This window comes from Pseudophryne corroboree, chromosome 3 (genome assembly GCF_028390025.1).
Source record: "Pseudophryne corroboree isolate aPseCor3 chromosome 3, aPseCor3.hap2, whole genome shotgun sequence".
Taxonomy (NCBI): domain Eukaryota; kingdom Metazoa; phylum Chordata; class Amphibia; order Anura; family Myobatrachidae; genus Pseudophryne; species Pseudophryne corroboree.
The window spans coordinates 626,484,505-626,507,065 of NC_086446.1; the positions used below are offsets into that span (position 1 = coordinate 626,484,505).

General features: G+C 45.1%; 1 protein-coding gene across 3 annotated transcripts in view; it reads right to left on the reverse strand.

Annotated features, from left to right (window-relative positions):
- The window catches only part of FAS (Fas cell surface death receptor), a 224,471-nt gene that overhangs the window by 75,565 nt on the left and 126,345 nt on the right, over positions 1–22,561 (reverse strand). For all 3 annotated transcript variants that reach the window (XM_063961693.1, XM_063961692.1, XM_063961694.1), the window contains 4 exons: positions 21,560–21,686; positions 20,674–20,726; positions 4,587–4,661; positions 1,604–1,626 (listed from right to left, as the gene is read on the reverse strand). In XM_063961693.1, coding sequence (XP_063817763.1) covers positions 1,604–1,626; positions 4,587–4,661; positions 20,674–20,726; positions 21,560–21,686 — 278 coding nt within the window. The remainder of the gene's footprint in view (positions 1–1,603; positions 1,627–4,586; positions 4,662–20,673; positions 20,727–21,559; positions 21,687–22,561) is intronic.

Below are 22,561 nucleotides of genomic sequence, written 5' to 3' on the forward strand. Positions count from 1 at the left end.
ATCACCAGTCAGTGTATTCCTCCCCCCAATCATGATTGTAGCAGCCAGATGTTAGACACTGTACTTAAAATAACACTGTCCACCGCCCCCCGTCCTGCACTCCCGCCTGAATGAAATGTGAAGTAGGTGGATGTTATATAAAATTTAAAAAATACTGTAATAAAGTACACTGGAACATGTGTGTCATGACTGGTCACACGCAAAGTACTGCAGGACTGGAGACACAGGCATGCGCTGGAGCCGGAACAGCTGTGTAATCACCAACAGCGTGCTGGGAGTATACAGCCAGCCCAGCTTTTAGACAATTTTGGTGAAGCTCGTGGTCCACCAGAAATGCCCTTTATAAAGCCTTGTTGGCGGGATCCCTGGGACCAATAGGGCCGTAAGCAGGCGCTTTGGTTGCCTTGTGGTAAATCCTCCTCTGAGTGTGGTATGATGATGTCTACATTCAGGTTGTCAAATAGAATGTTAACATGTTTTGAATAGTGACAGATAGAATGTTGACATTAAACATTTTGTGTAAAACAAGACCAGCCCTGTAGTTACTCTTCGTGTGCGTTGATTCTAACGTTGGAGGGTTGGCTTTTGACGTCACACACCCGCCCAGCGTTCGCCCAGCCACGCCTGCGTTTTCCCTGGCATGCCTGCGTTTTTCTAAGCACTCTCTGAAAACGGTCAGTTGACACCCAGAAACGCCCCTTTCCTGTCAATCTTCTTGAGGCCGCCAGTGCGAATGATAACGTCACTAGAACCTGTGCAAAACCACATAGGACTATGTACCCGTACATTGCACGTGCCCATTGCGGTGCATATGCATGCGCAGAAATGCTGATTTTTAGCCTGATTGCTGCGCTGCGAACAATGGCAGCTAGTGATCAACTCGGAATGACCCCCAATATCCATGTTGACAATAAGTACATGTCAACATTCTGACCAGATTCACATGGAGCCACAGTAAGTCCATTCTAGTCAGTTTGGGAAATAAGCAGTTACATTAGTAAAAAGCAAGCTCTCTCTAATGCTAGCAGAAGTTTCATGGCTCATGTTGGTTCAGTTACACGCAGAGGCGGATTGGCCATAGGGTTTACAGGGAAGATTCCCGGTGGGCCGACGCACCCGTGGGGCCTGTTTTGTTTGAGGACATGTGGTCCTTTTTATAGACATAATGAATAAGATGCAAAATAATTTGCACATATGAAAATGACTTTGCCACTTAGCCTGTGATTGCAGATGATCTAGTGTATGCTCTGTCTGCCTGCTTGGCTGACATATAAAATTGAGTGAATAGTGATTAGGATACGGTTGGTGTAATAAGCAAGAAAATATATCTTTCTAAAGAATGATAGAGTTTCCTAAATTCTGAAGGTGTATCATATAATGTGCTCATAATATTTACTTTTATTTCTTTTTAACTTCCTCCTTGGTGCTGGACATGCCCACTATCTGGAAAGTTTTGGGGGGATGGTGCTGCTGCCATAGCCCATGACGAGACCTTACACCTCTGGTGCTGCCCATGTGGAGCCACTAGTACAAATTTTTCCAGGGCCGCTTTTTGTTCCCAATCCGCCCCTGGTTACACGTCACAGTACACATCTGTGCTTACCTTATTACTGCCACAGGATGTATCTGGAATAATGAAAAATACAAAAGTTATTGTCTGATATAATGCAGTATATGCAGAGTTATTGCTTTAAAAGTAATTATACAGATCATCTGTCTAATCACATCCACCCACACTGCAACTTTCCCTGCTAGACCTTTTGAATTTTAATCTACATAGGTCTTGGCAAGAGCATGGGATTCTTTTAGTTTCACTGGAAAATGAAAGCATGCTAATACATAATCAACAGAAGCCCTTAGGTATTCCAATTAAAAGGGATGTTTGTATTACAGCCACACAGGGCCATAAAGAGCAAGGCCGGGCCCAAATAATGTATGCAACATGGCTACGCAGCCAATCCCCCCCCAAAAAAAAAAATGATCATGCACTTTCTTAAATATGTAGTGTATGAATGCTGTGTATTACAGACACTTCTGGCTTACCATGTTGCTATAGCAACAAGAAACCATACTCTAACTTGTTCCAGAAGTTCAGAGAATTAGGACGTCACTTCCAGGTATAGGCATCAAGTCACTAAAGCCACAAATAGCGCAAATCTTTATTGGGAAAGTCTGGGGCCAAGATCATCAGATGTACAGTTCATGATGACTTCTGGCACTGGCTGCCCAACTTCATTGTAAAAAGTCATGTCTTGAGAACTAAAAAAGGACCAGCGTGTTTTCACTATGGAGTACATAAAGTAAACTGACCTTATGTTTTTAACGCTTGCCCTGTTTATTTTTTTGTCACAAATTATTCACTTCCAGTTTTGGGTAGCTCCTGATGATCCGGAAAGTTTTTCTGTTATGCCCTACATAAAGATGATTAGGGAACATGGGTCCATGCTGCCTTGAAAAGGAGCTTATAAAACGTTGGATATTATTGACTGAGGACTATTCACACAAGGAGAACCAGTACCTGCACCACCTTTTTTGGGACTTTCAGAGAAGGAGGGTTCGGCAACTCCTAACTTTACTTACAGCCTGCCCTTTGCAAGTGTGGTTCTGATACAGTTCCATTGTTTTCGGTGTGTTATTTTTGTCAATTTTATGGCTTTTCTGTTTTAAATGTCTATCAAGATAAACACAAAATATATAGATATTTCTATTCTTGATTACATGTTTTATGGAGGAAGCATTCTGACAGAAAAACGTCTATCCCTACTGCTCATTCAAGCTTTCATTCAGTATGCAGATGACTTAAGGGTTTTTTTAAACCCTGAGCACTATATTTATTCATTTATTAATTTATTTATTCATTCAATATACTCTGTCAATTGATAGAATTTTTATTTTTGTTTTTTATTGTCCAACCATTTGACCTTATTGCACTATTTTCGATTTCCCTTCAATTTTGAATATATATCGATAACATTGCAAAGGGGAACATCATCATTACAACACCGACCCAAAAGGGAAGTGTCACTCTGTAGTATTCCATGTCTTATTGGTGTGTTAGAGACAAAGACTTAACACCTTAGAGAGGATCCTTTCATACAGTATATCACTACTCAATAGCCATTTTGCATCGGGCATGATATATATATAAATTTCCATGTAATTGTGTGCTTCGAATCCACATAGATCATCAGAAATTTTATATCACATAAAGTTTTTGAGATATTTAGAAAAATTGAAAGTAAAAAATTTAAGTATTTAATCATAGTAAGTGCTCAACAAGACTCCCTTCTGCCTGTGCCATGGGGTATGCATTTAGCCCAGACTCCTCATCTTCTAAGGCATCAGAATCTCCTCCTCATCTTCCTCATTCTCCTCCATGTGCTGGTCCTGGGGGGCAGAGACTTTCTCTTAGCGCTGGATGCCATGCAGTGTTACTCCATAATGTGAACAAAATCCCTTGAGTGCCGCTTGACCTATGCAGTGGACATGAAAGAAACTTCGGAAAGTACTGTATGTCTGTGTCGTTGGAGGGAATAAAGTATAAGGATCATGGATGGATCTTTGTTGTGACTTAAAGGCAGTAGCACTGCTGTTAGGTTTGCAAGGTGGATTCACAAAGTACTGCTGCTTTCTGTGTTTATGGGACAGCAGAGAAACTATAAATCACTAGAGGCAGGATGCAACAAAGCTAAAACTATATCCAAGCTTCAGAAAATGCAGTTTTCTGAGGTCTGGCCACCTTTCTCATATGCACCAAGAATGCAATACATTCTGGAGCTTGGACGCGGTGGACAATGCCATCTTTAGATTGCATTACCCAATAGAAGCCTATGGGCTTATTTTCATGTTTCCTGCTAAGAGGGATCCCTCCCAGCACTCTCCACTCAAGGAATGTGCAGAAGGACTCCCGTGTCCTAAACCTGGAAGTACTTCTATCGCAAAGGACATTTCTTACCAGGAGAGCTGTCCTTTGCAATTTTCTTCAAGCATACAGTGTTAATAAAACGCTGTTACAGTATGCTTGCAATGACTGACGGGATGCTAAATCACAAAAAAGGGACCAGAGAGAGAAACCTATGTTGTTAAAGAGAAAAATGTCAAATACACTACATTGGCTGAGCCGCATAAAATCATTTTACATCTTCACATAAGTTGGATATAATGACGAGGTTCGTGAAAACTCTGGATAAAGAAAGCCAGGCTTTCAGTTATCTGAAGGAAAAGTTTCCGAAATTAAGTGAAGCAAATGTGACAGAAGGCATACTTGTTGGCCCCCAAATATGGAAACTTCTTGCAGATTAAATATTTAATGTTAAACTGATGGAACTTGAGTCTGCTGCTTGGTCTTCCTTCAAGGCTGCTGTGCATGGATTGTTATACATCTATGGGGTATATTTACTAAAGTTTCTAAAACACAAAAATGGTGATGTTGCCCATAGCAATGCGTAGGCGAAAACACATTCACATGCCAGATGCAGAGGATTTGTTGAGTACTATATTTATTAGATATTTCAGACCTGCATATTAGATTTATATACACTGTAATAAATACATTTAAATATATATATATATATATTTGTACTTACACATGAAAAGTGTTGCTATTACAAATACCAAGGATCCCAATATTATACATGTTATATAGTAATTTCTGGGGGGATCTGAAAAAAAAAAGTATGCATGTTAATTATAAGAAATGCATTCTAAGTAAAGTATTAACATAAGAGGTGATTATAATTACACTCTTTGGTCAGGGGATGATGTTTGCATTCAGGGGTGAATAGAGCTATGTTGGCCCCAGGTACAATTTTGAGGGCATGTCCTAATTGCAGGAGGCATGGCCACGCCCCCTTACACAAATTGATGTTAAAAAGTATTTTGAGCACAGATCTGGGGGGTGCTATTGCATACCTCCCAACGTGACCCTCTCCAGGAGGGGCCCAATGCTCTGCTTCTGGATTTTTCTCTTACTGTATGATTGCTGGCACCTGTTTTGAGCAGGTAATGGATAAGGAAGGTATCTCAGCACAGGTGATGGCAACCATAAATTAAGAGGGAAGTCCAGGAGCAGAGCATTCTGTTCCTCCTGGAGAGGGTCATGTTGGGAGGTATGGCTATCGTGTCCCTCAGTCAGGGGCAAATCCAGATGGGTGCGCGATCAGTGTGATCGTTCCTCCTCTATCCCCACGAACAGGCAGAAGAGCCTCCCTGCACTTCCACATCTACAGGAGTTGTTGCTGCTGACAGGTAAGAGGGGTAGGGAGGGCCCCTCCATTAGGCCCAGGTAATTAGTACCTGCTCCCCCCTCCCTCTTTTGGCGGCAGTGTTTGCATTACACTATGGCACTATGTTTTCATGACTGTACATTTAACAGGTGTATGAATAAACATCTTGTGCAATATAATACGTTGCTCTAATATAAATAAAGATTAATAATAATCAATGTAATCAACGCTGAACTGCCAGCAGCACATTTATAGCATACTGTTACATGTGTCCCAACATGACCCATTCCAGGAGGGGCAAAATGCTCTCTACCTGGACTGTCCTCTTAATTTATGATTGCCATCACCTGTGCTGAAACACCTTTCTTATCAATTATCTAGTTCTACACAGGTGACAGCAAACCTACTTTAAGAGGGAAGTCCAGTAACAGAGCATTTTGTCCCTCCACGAATGAGTCATGTTGGGAGGTATGCTGTTATTGAGCTACATGCAAAGACAGGCGATGATCGTATCAAGCATTTTAGTTGCTTCCAAGCACATTAATAAAGTTAGTAAAGCTGATTGATTAATCATGCTGGAACATGTGGTTAACTGATGGCAGTACCCAGACCACTACAATCAGGGGAGGAACTACCATTGGTGCAGCAGGTGCTTTGCAATCAATCAGCCAACCTCACTGATTGGGCCCCGTATGATACTGTTGTTTTGCCTTACTGACAAATAACCAGTTTTGTAAAACTTGGCCACTTACGGGCACTGTCTGAATGAGCAGGTGCGGGAATAGCGGCATCACAAGATGCAAACAATTATGGGCTCTACACACTGGACGACATAAGTGAAAGACATGAACGATCTCATTCATTAATGAACGAGACACCGTTCATATCTTTCAGTGTGGAGGCAGCAACAATGAACGATGTGCGGCCCCGCGCTCGTTCATCGTTGGTGCCCCGTCGCTTGTACATGCAGGCCAATATGGAAGATCTCGTCCATATTTGCTTGCACTGCTATGGAGCCGGGTGACAGGGGGAGTGAAGTTTTTCACTGCCCTCCTGCCACCGGGTCGCCCGTCGGCCATATCCGCCGTCGGGCAGCTCGGCGGTGGATCGATATGTGTGTAGGGCCCATTAGCGTTTCAACAAACAGTAAATTCTAAGACTCTGAGCAGCAGGTGATTGGTGGTGCATGTTCAAAGTGCAATTTCTTCCATGTTAGCCGCTTCATGATCATTCATATATGTTTGTGTCCACACCACACTCAATTTTTCCATACTGTATGTTTGATTAACTAAATAGTAATTTTAACTGAATTACACATTTTTTTATTAGTATAGTAAAATGAATATTGTTTTATTTTAATTTATAACATATTTCATATATGTATTACATAAGTAGAAACAGGTTAATTTACCACAAAATAAATAAATAAATAATTACTTTCCATGATTCTTCACAAAGTTATTGTAGTCCAATTAGCTGCTTAACAATTAAAATAATAATTAACTAGTTTCCTGGATTATAGTTATACCAGGTTGGGTACAAAATCCCAGCAGTCAGTATCTCGATGGTCAAAATCCTAATGGATCCTGGTGAGTATTTTAACCACAACCCTCTTAAACACTCTTAAAAGCAATCCCCATAGGTTTCTATGGGGACTGCTTTTTTGCCAAATTTACCAAGCTAGACCCTGGTAGCTAATGCCATCTCCAAATGGTGTTAGCAGCTGTAGCCTGAAGCCACTGTTAGCACTGAGGGGAAGTGAATGGATCACATTAGAAGTTAATGGGAAAGGTAGACGAGGTGGTCTGGCCAAGTGGACCCAGAGTTATGGTATATAAATATATGTATATATATATATATATATATAATTCCGTCGCATGATATATAATGGGCAATTGGAGTGATCGCTTTTAGGTCAGTTGCCATGTAAGCTGTGCCATACAGTTTCAAAAAACATTTTTGAAAAATACTTCCTGGATGCTCTCCATCTATAGACGGTCACTACAAACTGGAGCTTGTGATAAGAGTAATCAAAAATAGGATTTTAATACCTACCGGTAAATCCTTTTCTGTTAGTCCGTAGAGGATGCTGGGGAAGCTTTAAGAACCATGGGGTATAGACAGGATCCGCAGGAGACATGGGCACTTTAAGACTTTAAAAGGGGTGTGAACTGGCTCCTCCCTCTATGCCTCTCCTCCAGACTCCAGTTATAGGAACTGTGCCCAGGGAGACGGACATTTCGAGGAAAAGGATTTATTTAATTTTTAAACTAAGGTGAGATACATACCAGCTCACACCTCAAGCACGCCGTACAACATGGCATTCAACAACATGACCAACATCAGTCATAGACTGACTGTACTTAACTCAATATGAGTGTAACCAAAACCAAACTGCAGAAATAGCCCGCACTGGGACGGGTGCCCAGCATCCTCTATGGACTAAGAGAAAAGGATTTAACGTATGTATTAAAATCCTATTTTCTCATATGTCCTAGAGGATGCTGGGGAAGCTTCAAGAACTATGGGGTTTATACCAAAACTCTAGAACGGGCGGGAGAGTGCAGATGACTCTGCAGCACCGATTGACCAAACAAGAGGTCCTCCTCAGCCAGGAACTTCGCAAAGGTGCTTGAACCCGACTAGGTAGCAGCTCAGCAAAGCTGTAATGCCGAGACCCCTCAGGCAGCCGCCCAGGATGAGCCCACCTTTCTGGTAAAATGGACTTTCACCGATTTCGGTAACGGCAATCCAGCCATAGAATGAGCCTGCTGAATCGTATTACAGATCCAGCGCGCAATAGTCTGCTTGGAAGCAGGAGCCCCAATCTTGTTGGGAGCCCACAGGACAAACAGAGCCTCTGTTTCCTAATCTGCGCCGTCCTGGCGACATAGATCTTCAAAGCTCTGACCACATCGAGAGACTTCGACTCTGCCAAGGCGTCAGTAGCCATTGGCACCACAATTCGATGGTTTACATGAAATGATGAAATCACTTTTGCTAGAAATTGCTGCCGAGTTCTCAACTCCGCTCTATCAGCATGGAAGATTCAATAGGGGCTTTAGTGAGATAAAGCCGCCAACCCAGAAATTCGCCTTGCAGATGCCAAGGCCAACAACATGACTACTTTCCAAGTGAAGAATTTTAACTCAATGTTATGCACACCAGTGCCTGCAGGAAAGTACTAGTGTCAGAACTGTTATGCACTCCAGTGTCTGCAGGAATGTACTGGTGTTTGAACTGTTATGCAAAACAAATGGACTCACAGACAAACTGGGGAATATGACATAACGTACACAGAAGGTGATAGGGTAACAAAATACACACACAGTGAACAGAGAAGCCCAGAGGCTAAGGAACTGGGTATCTCCCTTGTATTAGAACTGCTCAGATGTAAAAAGCAAGATGTTGTGTTTTAATACGTAGAGAACCCGAAATGCTGTTGCTAAGGGCAACAGCAAAACCCTAAAGGGTTACCAACGGGTGTGGCAGTAAACTCCTTGGTCAGAGATGGAATGATAGACACAAGGAGAGCCTCCACAATCCTGATTCTCACTTGCAGTGCACAGGTTTAAGCTTACTGCCACTAAACTGACCCCTGACACCTAGCACAGTGAGACAGGATTAGACAGGCAAGTGTTAGAATACAGCCGCAAACTTGCTAAGTTCACAGAGTAATAACAGAACCCCAGCAAGCTAAACGACTGACTCCAGTCTTACTGCTAGGTCTGGATTGGCAGAGTGTAATACCAAATTCCCAGGCCTATTTGCAGTAAGCAACAAACAAATACAAAGCTACACAGTACTGGCTAACTTTCATGAACTGACTAACCAACAGAGATTCAGCAGCATCTGCTTACCCTGAAAAGAGGCCTTATAAAGCAGGTGCTGTCCACGCCCCACTCAGACCTCACAGACTGTGAGCACAAAAACCAGCACCGGATCCCCTGCCGTGCACAGAGCCTATAACCACTGCACAGCAAAAGACCCGAACTGGAGTATCAGCTGCGCTCAGGTTACTCCACTAGCACTTGTCTCCCGGTTGCCATGACGACGTGGCAGCACAGGGCAGGAGACCCTAACAGTACCCCCCCTCTAACGAGGGGTCAAAGAACCCCTACCACCGGGTTTATCGGGGAACTGCGAGAAGAAAGAGCGTATCAGTCTGGGGGCATGAAGATCACAACTGCGCACCCACGACCGCTCCTCCGGGCCATACCCCTTCCAGTGCACCAAAAATGACAGCCGACCCCGAACCACCTTGGAGTCAAGAATCCTTTCAACAACAAACTCCCTCTGGCCACGTATCAGAAGAGGGGAAGGTCTTCCACTGGAAGAAGGATTACTAATCGCCCGTTTTAAAAGGGAACAATGAAATGTTTTATTGATACCCAAAGAACGGGGCAGATCTAACTGAAATGCCACCGGATTGATAACCCTGGTGATCTTATAAGGGCCGATGAACCGGGGCCCTAACTTATGAGATGGCTGTCTCAACTTCAAATTCTTGGTAGACAACCAGACGAAGTCTCCTAATTTGAAGCTGCAGGGTCTTTTCCGCTTATCAAAAACCCTTTTGGTCACTAATGACACAGACACAAGGGCTTTCTTCACCTTCCGCCAAATACCTCTAAGGACCGAAACCACAGAGGAACCACCAGGCGTGGAGTCCAGGGGGTCAAAAGAATTGGCCTTAGGATGATGCCCATACACACAAAGGAAGGGAGAGATCCCTGTAGCAGAGTGAGCCGCGTTGTTATAGGCAAACTCCGCCATGGACAGATGAGCAACCCAGTCAGTCTGACACTTGGAGACATAACACCTGAGGAACTGCTCCAAGGACTGGTTCACCCTTTCAGTCTGCCCATTAGACTGCGGATGGTAGCCTGACGACAAGCTGACAGAAATCTGGAGATCGGAACAAAATGCCCTCCAGAATTTGGCCACAAACTGGGATCCGCGGTCAGAGACCACATCAAGTGGCAACCCGTGGAGACGCACAACATGCAGCATAAATAATTCAGACAGGCGTCTGGCTGATGGCAGCCCAACCAGTGGAACGAAGTGCGCCATCTTCGAAAACCTGTCAACGACAACCCAGATGGCTGTCATCCCCGAGGATTTGGGCAAGTCCACCACAAAATCCATTGAAATGTGGGTCCATGGCTTAGATGGGATAGAGAGTGGATGTAATGGGCCAACAGGAACCCCTCTAGGAGTCTTATTTCGGGCACAGATGTCACATGCCCGAACCCACTGATCCACATCCTTAGCCACCGAGGGCCACCACACCGCCCTAGATAGCAACTCCCGAGTTCTGGCAATACCCGGGTGACCTGCCGACTTCTTGGCATGGAATTCCAGGAACACTCGCTGTCTTAACCTAGGAGGCACAAACAAAAGACCTACCGGAAGGTCTGGAGGAGCCTGCTCCTGTGCTCTAAGGACTAATGATAAGAGGTCCTGGGTAATGCCCACTTTAATACATGATGGGGAAACAATGGGCAACGGCTCCTCGGTGGTCTCCTGGATTGGAGCAAAACTCCGCGAGAGCGCATCAGCCTTGATGTTTTTTGACCCAGGGCGATATGTTATCAAAAAATTAAAGCGAGCAAAAAACAAAGCCCATCGTGCCTGCCTGGCATTGAGACGCTTCGCTGACTCTAAATATGCCAGATTCTTATGGTCAGTGAGAATTGAGACCACAAACTTAGCCCCCTCAAGCCAGTGTCTCCACTCCTCGAGTGCATCCTTAATAGCCAACAATTCCCGGTTACCCACGTCATAATTCATCTCGGCAGGCGAAAATTTACGGGAAAAGTAAGCACAGGGATGAAGGCGATTATCAGACACTCCCATCTGAGAAAGCACTGCCCCAATACCCATCTCAGAGGCATCCACCTCCACCACAAAAGGACGCTCTGGATCTGGGTGTCGCAGCACCTTGGCCGAAACAAATGCCCTTTTGAGACGGGCAAAAGCCGCTTTAGCCTCACAAGACCAGTGAGCAACATCCGCCCCTTTCTTAGTGAGTGCCACCAAGGGCGCCACTATAGACGAAAATCCAGCGATAAATCGTCTATAAAAATTCGCAAAGCCCAGGAAACGCTGAAGCGCCTTCAAACTAGTGGGCTGCACCCAATCCAGGACTGCCTGTACCTTGGAACCCTCCATTTGGAAACCTTCTGGGGAGATAATATATCCTAGAAATGCGATTTGCTGAACTTCAAATTCGCACTTCTCCAGCTTCGCCCCAAGCCGGTGGTCTCTGAGTTTCTGGAGGACTAAGCGTACATGCTTCTGATGTTCCTCCAGGGAATGGGAGAAGATTAGGATGTCATCTAAGTATACAACTAAGAATCTATCCAAATATTCCCTGAGCACATCATTCATGAAATCCTGGAAGACTGCCGGGGCATTACAGAGCCCAAAAGGCATCACCAAATATTCATAATGCCCTGAGTGGGTATTAAAGGCAGTCTTCCATTCATCCCCCTCTCTTATTCGGATTAGATTGTACGCACCGCGTAGGTCAATCTTAGAAAAAATGGTGGCAGTACGAAGCTGGTCAAACAAGACCGAAATGAGAGGCAGTGGGTATGAGTTTTTAATCGTGATACGGTTCAATTCCCTGAAGTCGATGCAGGGTCGCAACGAACCGTCCTTTTTACCCACGAAGAAGAACCCCGACCCAACTGGAGACTGTGAAGGTCTGATAAATCCCTTAGCCAAGTTCTCCTGAATGTACTCTGCCATAGCCTGAGTCTCAGGACGTGACAGGGAGTACAACCTGCTCTTGGGAAGCTTAGCATTTGGCAACAAATCAATGGCACAGTCATAGGGGCGATGGGGAGGTAGTACCTCTGCAACTTTTTTGGAGAACACGTCCGCAAAATCTGCATAACACCCTGGCAATCCTGGCAAACTTAGCTGCGAGAGCCTGACTGGAAGGCTCAAGCAACTCCTGAAACAATCAGTACCCCAACTAAGAATCTCCCCAGAGACCCAGTCAAATTGAGGATTGTGGGCCCTTAACCAGGGTAACCCCAACACCAATGGGGCAAAAGTACAGACAGTCACATAAAAGGACAATTTTTCAGAGTGTGTGGCTCCAATAAACAAAGAAATCTGGCTAGTGCAAGAGGTAATTTTACCTTGGGATAATGGTTCCCCGTTTAACCCACAAATCTCAATTTCCGATGCCAAGGGTACTAAGGGAACAGAGTGTTTTAGGGCGAATTGGCGGTCCATAAAAACCCCGTCGGCCCCACTGTCCACAAAGGCCTCAGTCTTGACAGTTTGACCGAGGATCTTCAAGGTCACCGGAATGATAAAAGTCTTCTTGGGAAATTCTGACTTCTGGCCTGACAGGATATTTCCCATCACCCTCAGGCCCTGAAGTTTTCCGGCTTTTCTGGGCATGATACTACCACATGACCTTTATTCCCACAGTACAAACACAACCCCTGCTGTCTCCTCCGCGTCTTCTCACGCGAGGAGAGGCGGGTAGCCCCAATCTGCATAGGCTCCTCAGAAAATTCCTCAGAGTCTGAGGTTCCCTTGGGAAGGAAGGAAATCTCAGTCTCCCTTTCAAGCCTACGCTCTCTCAGCCGTCTATCCACCCGGATGGATAACTGCATGAGCTGATCCAAGCTATCAGGCAAGGGATATTGTACCAGTTGGTCCTTTATCTGGTTAGAAAGACCTCTTCGGTACTGGTGTCTCAGGGCTGGGTCATTCCACTGGGTATCATGGGCCAACCTCCGAAACTCCGTACAGTAAACCTCAACTGGCCTTCGCCCTTGCTTAAGGATCGAAATCTGAGCCTCGGCTGAGGCCGTCTTGTCAGGGTCATCATACAACATGCCCAGTGCCGTAAAAAAAACATCAACACTTTTAAGCGACGGACAGTCAGGCTGCAACCCATATGCCCAGACCTGTGGGTCTCCTTGTAGCAAGGAAATCACTATGCCCACCCGCTGAATCTCCGACCCAGAAGACTGAGGCCTAAGCCGGAAGTATAGCTTGCAGCTCTCCTTGAAACAAAAGAACTGCGAGCGATCTCCAGAAAAACGATCCGGGAGATTTACTTTCGGCTCCTTAACCCCTGCAGGTGCTGCTGCTGCGGGAGCTCCGCCAGCAGCCTGGGAGGTGTGCATTTTAATGGACAAATCATTAAATTGTCGAGTCAGGACCTGCACCTGATCGACCACCTGTTGCAACGTATTTTGAGGGGTATGCTCCATATTCCCACAAAATTTCAACAGGAGTATTAGGCTGCTGAATATGTTATGCACACCAGTGCCTGCAGGAAAGTACTAGTGTCAGAACTGTTATGCACTCCAGTGTCTGCAGGAATGTACTGGTGTTTGAACTGTTATGCAAAACAAATGGACTCACAGACAAACTGGGGAATATGACATAACGTACACAGAAGGTGATAGGGTAACAAAATACACACACAGTGAACAGAGAAGCCCAGAGGCTAAGGAACTGGGTATCTCCCTTGTATTAGAACTGCTCAGATGTAAAAAGCAAGATGTTGTGTTTTAATACGTAGAGAACCCGAAATGCTGTTGCTAAGGGCAACAGCAAAACCCTAAAGGGTTACCAACGGGTGTGGCAGTAAACTCCTTGGTCAGAGATGGAATGATAGACACAAGGAGAGCCTCCACAATCCTGATTCTCACTTGCAGTGCACAGGTTTAAGCTTACTGCCACTAAACTGACCCCTGACACCTAGCACAGTGAGACAGGATTAGACAGGCAAGTGTTAGAATACAGCCGCAAACTTGCTAAGTTCACAGAGTAATAACAGAACCCCAGCAAGCTAAACGACTGACTCCAGTCTTACTGCTAGGTCTGGATTGGCAGAGTGTAATACCAAATTCCCAGGCCTATTTGCAGTAAGCAACAAACAAATACAAAGCTACACAGTACTGGCTAACTTTCATGAACTGACTAACCAACAGAGATTCAGCAGCATCTGCTTACCCTGAAAAGAGGCCTTATAAAGCAGGTGCTGTCCACGCCCCACTCAGACCTCACAGACTGTGAGCACAAAAACCAGCACCGGATCCCCTGCCGTGCACAGAGCCTATAACCACTGCACAGCAAAAGACCCGAACCGGAGTATCAGCTGCGCTCAGGTTACTCCACTAGCACTTGTCTCCCGGTTGCCATGACGACGTGGCAGCACAGGGCAGGAGACCCTAACACTCAACCTTACGTAAAGGTTCAAACCAAGGAGATTGCAGGAACTGCAATACCACATTAAGAGCCCACGGTGCCACTGGGGGCACAAATGGAGGTTGGATGTGTAGCACTCCTTTCACGGAGGTCTGAACTTCTGGAAGAGAGGCCAATTCTTTCTGAAAGAAAATTGATAAGGCCAAAATTTGTACTTTAATAGAGCCTAACTTCAGGCCCGAATCCACACCTGCTTGCAAAAAATGGAGCAAACGCCCCAGCTGAAATTCTTCCGTAGGAGCCTTCTTGGATTCACACCAAGACACATATTTTCTCCAAATACGGTGGTAATGCTCTGCTGTTACTTCCTTTCTAGCCTGAAGAACAGTGTGAACAACTTCACAGGGAATATCCTTCCTGGCTAGGATTTGGCGTTCAACCGCCATGCCGTCAAACGCAGCCACGGTAAGTCCTGATACACGCACGGACCTTGTTGTAACAGGTCCTCCTGAAGAGGAAGCGGCCAGGGATCTTCTATGAGCAACTCCTGAAGATCTGGATACCAGGCCCTCCTTTGCCAGTCTGGAACAATGAGTATCGCCTGAACCCTTGTTCTTCTTATAATCTTTATCACCTTTGGAATGAGTGGAAGTGGAGGGAACACATAGACCGACGGAAACACCCACGGTGTCACTAGGGCATCCACCGCTATTGCTTGAGGGTCCCTCAACCTGGAATAATATCTCTGAAGTTTTCTTGTTGAGGCGGGACGCCATCATGTCTATTTGAGGAATTACCCAACGACTTGTCACTTCTGCAAAGACCTCTTGATGAAGACCCCACTCTCCTGGATGGAGATCGTGTCTGCTGAGGAAGTCTGTTTCCCAGTTGTCCACTCCTGGAATGAAGACTGCTGACAGAGCGCTTGCATGTCTTTCCACCCAGCGAAGAACTTTCGTGGCCTCGGCCATCGCCGCTCTGCTCTTTGTTCTGCCACTGCTGTTATGTTGTCTGACTGAATCAAGACTGGCAGACCGCAAAGAAGATGTTCCGCTTGCAGAATGCTGTTGTAAATGGCCCTTAATTCCAGAATGTTTATGTGTAGACAAGCTTCCTGACTTGACCATTTTCCCTGAAAGTTTCTTCCTTGTGTGACTGCTCCCCAGCCTCGGAGGCTTGCATCTGTGGTCACCAGGATCCAATCCTTAATCCCGAACCTGCGTCCCTCCAGAAGGTGAGAACTGTGCAGCCACCACAGAAGGGAGATCCTGGTCTTGGAAGATAGGATTATTTTCCGGTGCATGTCCAGGTGCGACCCGAACCACTTGTCCAACAGGTCCCACTGAAACACCCTGGCATGGAACCTGCCATACGGAATGGCCTCGTAGGCCGCCACCATCTTCCCCAGCAACCGAGGGCATTGAAGAACTGACACTTTTGCCAGTTTCAGAATCTGTTTTACCATGTTCTGTATTTCCAGCGCCTTTTCCAGTGGAAGAAAAACTCTGTAATTCTGTATCCAGAATCATACCCAGGAACGACAGCCGTGTCGTCGGAACCAACTGTGATTTTGGCAAGTTTAGGAGCCAACCATGTTGTTGCAGAATCGTCAGTGAGAGCAACATTCTGCAGCAATTGCTCCTTGGACCTCGTCTTTATGAGGAGATCGTCCAAGTACGGGATAATTGTAATTCCCTGCTTGCGCAGGAGAACCATCATTTCCACCATAACATTGGTGAAAATCTGTGGTGCCGTGGACAGACCAAACGGCAACGTCTGAAATTGGTAATGACAATCCTGAACCGCAAACCTCAAGTATGCCTGATGTGGAGGATATATGGGAACGTGTAAGTAAGCATCCTTTATGTCGACCGACACCATAAAATCCCCTTCCTCCAGACTGGAGATCACTGCTCGGAGAGATTCCATTTTGAATTTGAATTTTTTCAGAAAGAAATTGAGGGATTTTAGGTTCAGAATCGGTCTGACTGAGCCATCCGGCTTCGGGACCACGAACAGACTTGAATAAAAACCCTCCCCCCGTTGTGACAGGGGTACCATGACAATGACTTGATTTTGACACAGCTTTAGTATCGCCGCGCATACTACCTCCCTTTCTGGATGAGAAGCTGGCAAGGCCGATTTGAAAAATCGGTGAGGGGGCACGTCTTGAAACTCCAATTTGTACCCTTGGGTTACTATTTCTAATATCCAAGGATCCAGGTCCGAGTGTACCCAGACTTGACTGAAGAGCTTGAGATGTGCCCCCACCGGTGCGGACTCCCGCAGAGGAGCCCCAGCGTCATGCGGTGGATTTGGTAGAAGCAGGGAGGACTTCTGCTCTTGGGAACTTGCCACAGCTTGTGACCTCTTTCCCCGTCCTCTTCCTCTCGCAGCAAGGAAGGGGGACCCTCGTCCTTTTTTTAATTTATTGGGCTGAAAGGACTGCATCTGATAGTGGGGCGTTTTCTTCTATTGTGCAGGAACATAAGGTAAAAATGACGACTTACCCGCGGTAGCCATAGATACCAGGTCAGAGAGGCCGTCACCAAACAAGACACTACCATTAAACGGTAAAGACTTCATAGCCTTCTTAGAGTCCGCATCAGCATTCCATTGATGAATCCACAATGCTATCCTAGCTGAGACTGCCATGGCATTGGCCCTTGATCCCAAAAGGCCAATATCCCTTACTCACCCATGCCGAAGCAACGGCAGGCCTGAGTAGCGAACCCGTAGTGACATAAATGGATTTTAGTGTATTTTCCTGCTTGCGATCCGCAGGATCCTTTAGGGCTGCCGTGTCAGGAGACGGAAGCGTCACCTTTTTGGATAGACGCGATAGAGCTTTATCCACTGTGGGGGTTGACTCCCACTTTTCCTGTCCCCAAAAGGAAAGGGATATGCCATTGGAATTCTTTTGGGAACCTGTGCCTTTTTGTCAGGATTTTCCCAAGCCTTTTCAAAAAGCGCATTCAGTTCATAAGAGGGAGGAAAAGTGACCGCAGGTTTCTTTTCTTTATACATACAGACCCTCGTATCAGGAACAGCAGGGTCCTCTGTTATATGCAACACTTGTTTTATTGCCACAATCATGTACTGAATGCTCTTAGCCAGTTTAGGATTCAATCTGGCATCAGTATAGTCGACACTGGAATCAGAGTCCGTGTCAGTATCTGTATCTGTTAACTGGGTAAATGCACGTTTCTGTGACCCCGAAGGGGTCTGAGCTTGTGACAATGCCTCTTCCATGGATTTCCTCCATGTCTGGCTTTTAGACTCATATTTATCTAATGTCTTCGTCAACCGAGCCACATTAGCATTCAAAACACTCAACATATTTACCCAATCAGCCGTCGGCGGTGCCGACACGGTCACTCCCCCAGCCTTTTCTGTTCCCGCTCCAGCCTTCTCCTGAGAAGAGCACTCAGCCTCAGGCATGTCGACACACACATACCGACACCACAACAACACTGGGGCTATAGGAGACAGACCCACAACCAAGCCTGTTAGAGAAACACAGAGGGAGTTCTGCCAGCTCACAACCCAGCGCCTATCCCGGTTCTGAAGCGAGTAAAATACTGCCCAGACCTGCTAACGCTTTTATATTCCAATAATTCGCACCAAATCTCTTGTGCCCCCCCCGCCCCCGTTTTGCACCCTGTTAATTGTACAGCAGTGTGGGAGGCCAGGCTCAGCATCTCTGTAGCTTCTGTGAAGAGAAAATGGCGCTGGTCAGAGCTGCGTGGGCTAAGCCATGCCCCCTTAATGGCGCGCTTCAGTCCCGCTTAATTTCATATTTTTTATACTGGCGGGGGTCTGTAATCAGTGCCAGGCACGTTATACTCTTTTGCCAGTGGCTAAAATTGAGGATAAATGCTGCCCAGGGCGCCCCCCCGCACCCTGCACCCTGCAGTGTCGTTCTCAGTGTCGGAGCGTGGCAGGCAGCGCGACCGCTGCGCGGCACCTCAACAAGCCGTATTCTGCCGTTACTGAAGTCTTCTGTTCTTCTACTACTCATCCGGCTTCTAGCTTCTGGCTCTGCAAGGGGGATGACGGCGCGGCTCCGGGAACGAGCAGCTAGGCGCACCAAGTGATCGGACCCTCTGGAGATAATGGTGTCCAGTAGCCTAAGAAGCAGAGCCTTTGAACTCAGAGAAGTAGGTCTGACTATCCCTCAGTCCCACGATGCAGGGAGCCTGTTGCCAGCAGCTCTCCCTGAAAATAATAAACCTAACAAAGTATTTTTTCTGAGAAACTCTGGAGAGCTCCTCGGTGTGCATCCAGTCTCACTGGGCACAGAATCTAACTGGAGTCTGGAGGAGGGGCATAGAGGGAGGAGCCAGTTCACACCCCTTTTAAAGTCTTAAAGTGCCCATGTCTCCTGCGGATCCCGTCTATACCCCATGGTTCTTGAAGCTTCCCCAGCATCCTCTAGGACGTATGAGAAAAACTAAAATACTTGGTAACAGCTACATTACAATTAGTGACAACTGGTCTGAACTCTGAAACCTCCCACCAGTGACAGTGATGTCATTGCTTGAGAGTTCCAACACTTACTGGGCTTTTGATCTCTGGATGTGTCATTGGTAGATATTATATAGACTAATAAAGGGACCCCCCCCCCCCCCCGCTTCGTCCCACCCCCTTCCCTCTGTCCACTGCTCCATCTGCCCTACCATCCCCGTTCTGTTCACCCCATGCCCCTCTCTGTTAACTGCTACACCCCGTCCCCTCTCTGCCTTACCCTCTCCCCACTTGCTAACTTCCTGGCGCAAAGCGGCCTCTTGCTAAGGTCTGTCCCATCACTCGGTGCAGTTGTGATCTTGGATCATCAGCATGCGTCCCAGCTCCCTCTGCGCATGCATGTCGGAGACGGGACAGACTTTAGAAGATTATTGCATGGATTAAGGGGGATATTCAGTTAGTTGCCGGCTTAAATCCCTGCAGAATTAAATAGCCTTTTTCCCGCACCTAAAATGATAAACTGCAAAATCAATGGGCTTTCCCTGCGCACGAACACCCGATTTAGCCGTTTTGACATGGACGGAGCTGCGAGGTTCAGTCCGACATCAAGCATTCACACATGGGGTAATCCCGGCTAATTGAATTGCTATGGCACAGCAATAAACACTGCAGCTAATTGAATATCCCCCTAAGAGATTTACTATATTTAATTATTGTCTAATACAAATGTGTTGAGTATCTAAGTTTACATTTTATTGTATGTCAGACAAATGTTTCTATTTAATTATAAAATTGTATTAACAAATACTATATTTAATTTTTTTTACCTTAACAGACATATTTATCACAATCAGCATTTCAGATGTGGATGGGATGTGATAAATTTGCCCAAACTTGCAATGCGATGATTGACTACCTAGCAGGGATGTATCAATAATCGCATGCAGAAACAGAGCTTCCAGCGAATCCTTTCCACATGCTTATCACTGTATTTTTCTGAAAAATACAGTAATACAGTGATAATGTGCTGCGCATGCACCACCACTGCCAGGGAACCCCCCCCCCCCCCCCCTACCCCGTCCCTTGCACTTAGCCGGTGATCAGTGACCGACAGTGAGCTCCCATCGTGACTCCGGTCATCTGATCGCCAGCTTCCAGCTCTATGACCCCGTCATCTGATATCTCTGCTGTAAACAGAGATGCTGGTTTACAGCAGATATCGGATGACCAGGGTCAAGGGGCAGGAAGCCGACAATCAGATGACCGTAGTTACGGAGGAGCTCACCGGGTCACTGATCACTGCACTGGAGGCCTGTAAGTGATTTTTTTTGTAATAAAATAATGTTTTGGGTTTTTTTGGTTTCTTTTTACGGTGAGCAGTCTGTGGTCTTGTAAGACACGGATGGCTGATAACAGGCACTGGCTCATGACTCTGCAATGCCTTTCAAAGCGGAGAAGGAGCCAGGGAAATAGAGGGAACCATGGACAATGCCATCTGAGGATGGCGTTGTCATCGCAGGGCTCCCTCCAGTGTTTTTAACTTTTTGTTTTCTTGCAAATCTGAGCAGATCGCATTTCCCATTCCAAGTATGGGAAATGCGATCTGCTTACTAAAAATGTGAATTACTGTGAAAGGGTTGGAGTAGTTTTTCAAGAAAACTGCTCCAAAAGGCCTTTAATGCATTTGAGTGACGCTAAAATAGTGTGAAAACCAATCTTCACATTATTTTAGAAAAAATAATATTGCTAAATGTTGTTGGTTAGATTTCCTTAAAGTAAAATTGTAACTTACTGCATACAGCATCTTTTCTGCTTGTGCAAGGCTCTGTAACTCCATTTTCACAGCTAAAAGAAAAATGATAAAAGAATTTGAGTTATATTGAGAATACTATATTACTATGTTATATATATTATATAATAGGGTACCTGTACATTAAATGACTGTGGGGAAAACTCCAGAGGAAACTCACACAAACATAGTTAGAACATGCACCCAATACAGAACCAATGATTATCAGAATTAAATCAATGACCTGACCACTATGAAGCAGCAATACTAGCCACTGTGTTACCGAACTATTATTATTGGTTACTTTATCACAAACTCATTCTTACATTTCTTCCCCATCACCCTATTCTCAACATTGATAAATAAGGCTTGCTTTATATTAATTAATCTTGGGTTATTTCAATAAAACTTAAACAGGATATACAAGACTAACCCAATAGCTCCGTCATGAGATACAACTGTATATATAACATACTAAAAACACAGTACTGTATTGGACTTTTGAAATTAAATGCATATATATATATATATATATATATATGTGTTTAAAACATAAAAGCTGTTGTTTAGCTGCCACCAGTTGTTATCTTGGTCAGTCAACTACAGTAAAAAGTATAATGAATGGGATAGACCAGGAAAATGGTAGCAGTGGAGTTGGAAGAAAAAGTAATCACAAATAAAGCAGGGTTCTCCAAATAAAACATATACCACATACTCTAGATCAGGCTTTCCATGTTAGAGCAAATTTATATTTTTCAGAGAAACTGCAGATCATTGGTAAAAAAAAAAATAATCGTCAGGGTTGTAGTATATCGTGGTAAAAAGGATTATTTATGTTAGATGTTGGCAGTGGTGTACAAGTATGACATTGGGAAGGCCATATACTTACTGTGTACAATGTTGGCAGTCTGTGCAGTCTTCAGAATCTACACCTTTGTCTTCTTTACAAAAGAATAATTTTCTGCATTTGCATTTTGCATTTTGTCTAACTGTGCAGTTCTGTAGCAATTCCTGGCCTTCGGTTCATAAAAGAAAAAAATAATTACTCAAGAACCATTACACACTGTTTATTTTCTTTACATCTCATAGCTCTGTATTTACTACTTTGTAGTTCCCATGTGCCACTCGCCTTCCTCCAATTAATTAGTTATTATTTATTACACCGAGGAGCAAAAAATATATAATATTTTGTTGCCAAGGATTTAAGATTGGTTTACGTGTACTCGCGGGTCCTATTTTCGCATTAGATCTTCGCTATAGCTGAACTGGCTCCAGTTTTCAAATGAATGAAAAGTTATAAAATTCAATTATTTTCTCCATTTGAAGTATCTTACTAGTCTAGGCCAATTTACTTAAAAGAATCAACTTGCTTTTATTAACAACTACCCTCTTTACACAATAACAAGAATTGGTTTTATTTGTGATAAAGTAGCTTGTAGTCACGTTTGAGACACATAACACATTCATAGCTCCTCACTAACACAGGGAGGAGGCGTGGCAGTGCACTGCGGAGCCTGCTGGGACATCCTCAGACCACAGCCATGCTTCCTCCCAGCATTCAGAGAGGAGCAACGGAGAGGACCAAGTGACGCAGTTCCTTTGTTTGACCCTCTCTTGTCCCACCACAACCGATTTCTAGCTGGCTAGGCTTGTTTTGTACAGTAAGTCCTCGGCTTTTGTTGGGAGTTAGCACTGAATGTGTGAAACAAAACATTTTCGTCATAAAATAGGATTTTGATAACCTACCGGTAAATCCTTTTCTCCTAGTCCGTAGAGGATGCTGGGGACGACATCAAGACCATGGGGTATAGATGGGATCCGCAGGAGACATGGGCACTCTAAAGACTTTTCAATGGGTGTGAACTGGCTCCTCCCTCTATGCCCCTCCTCC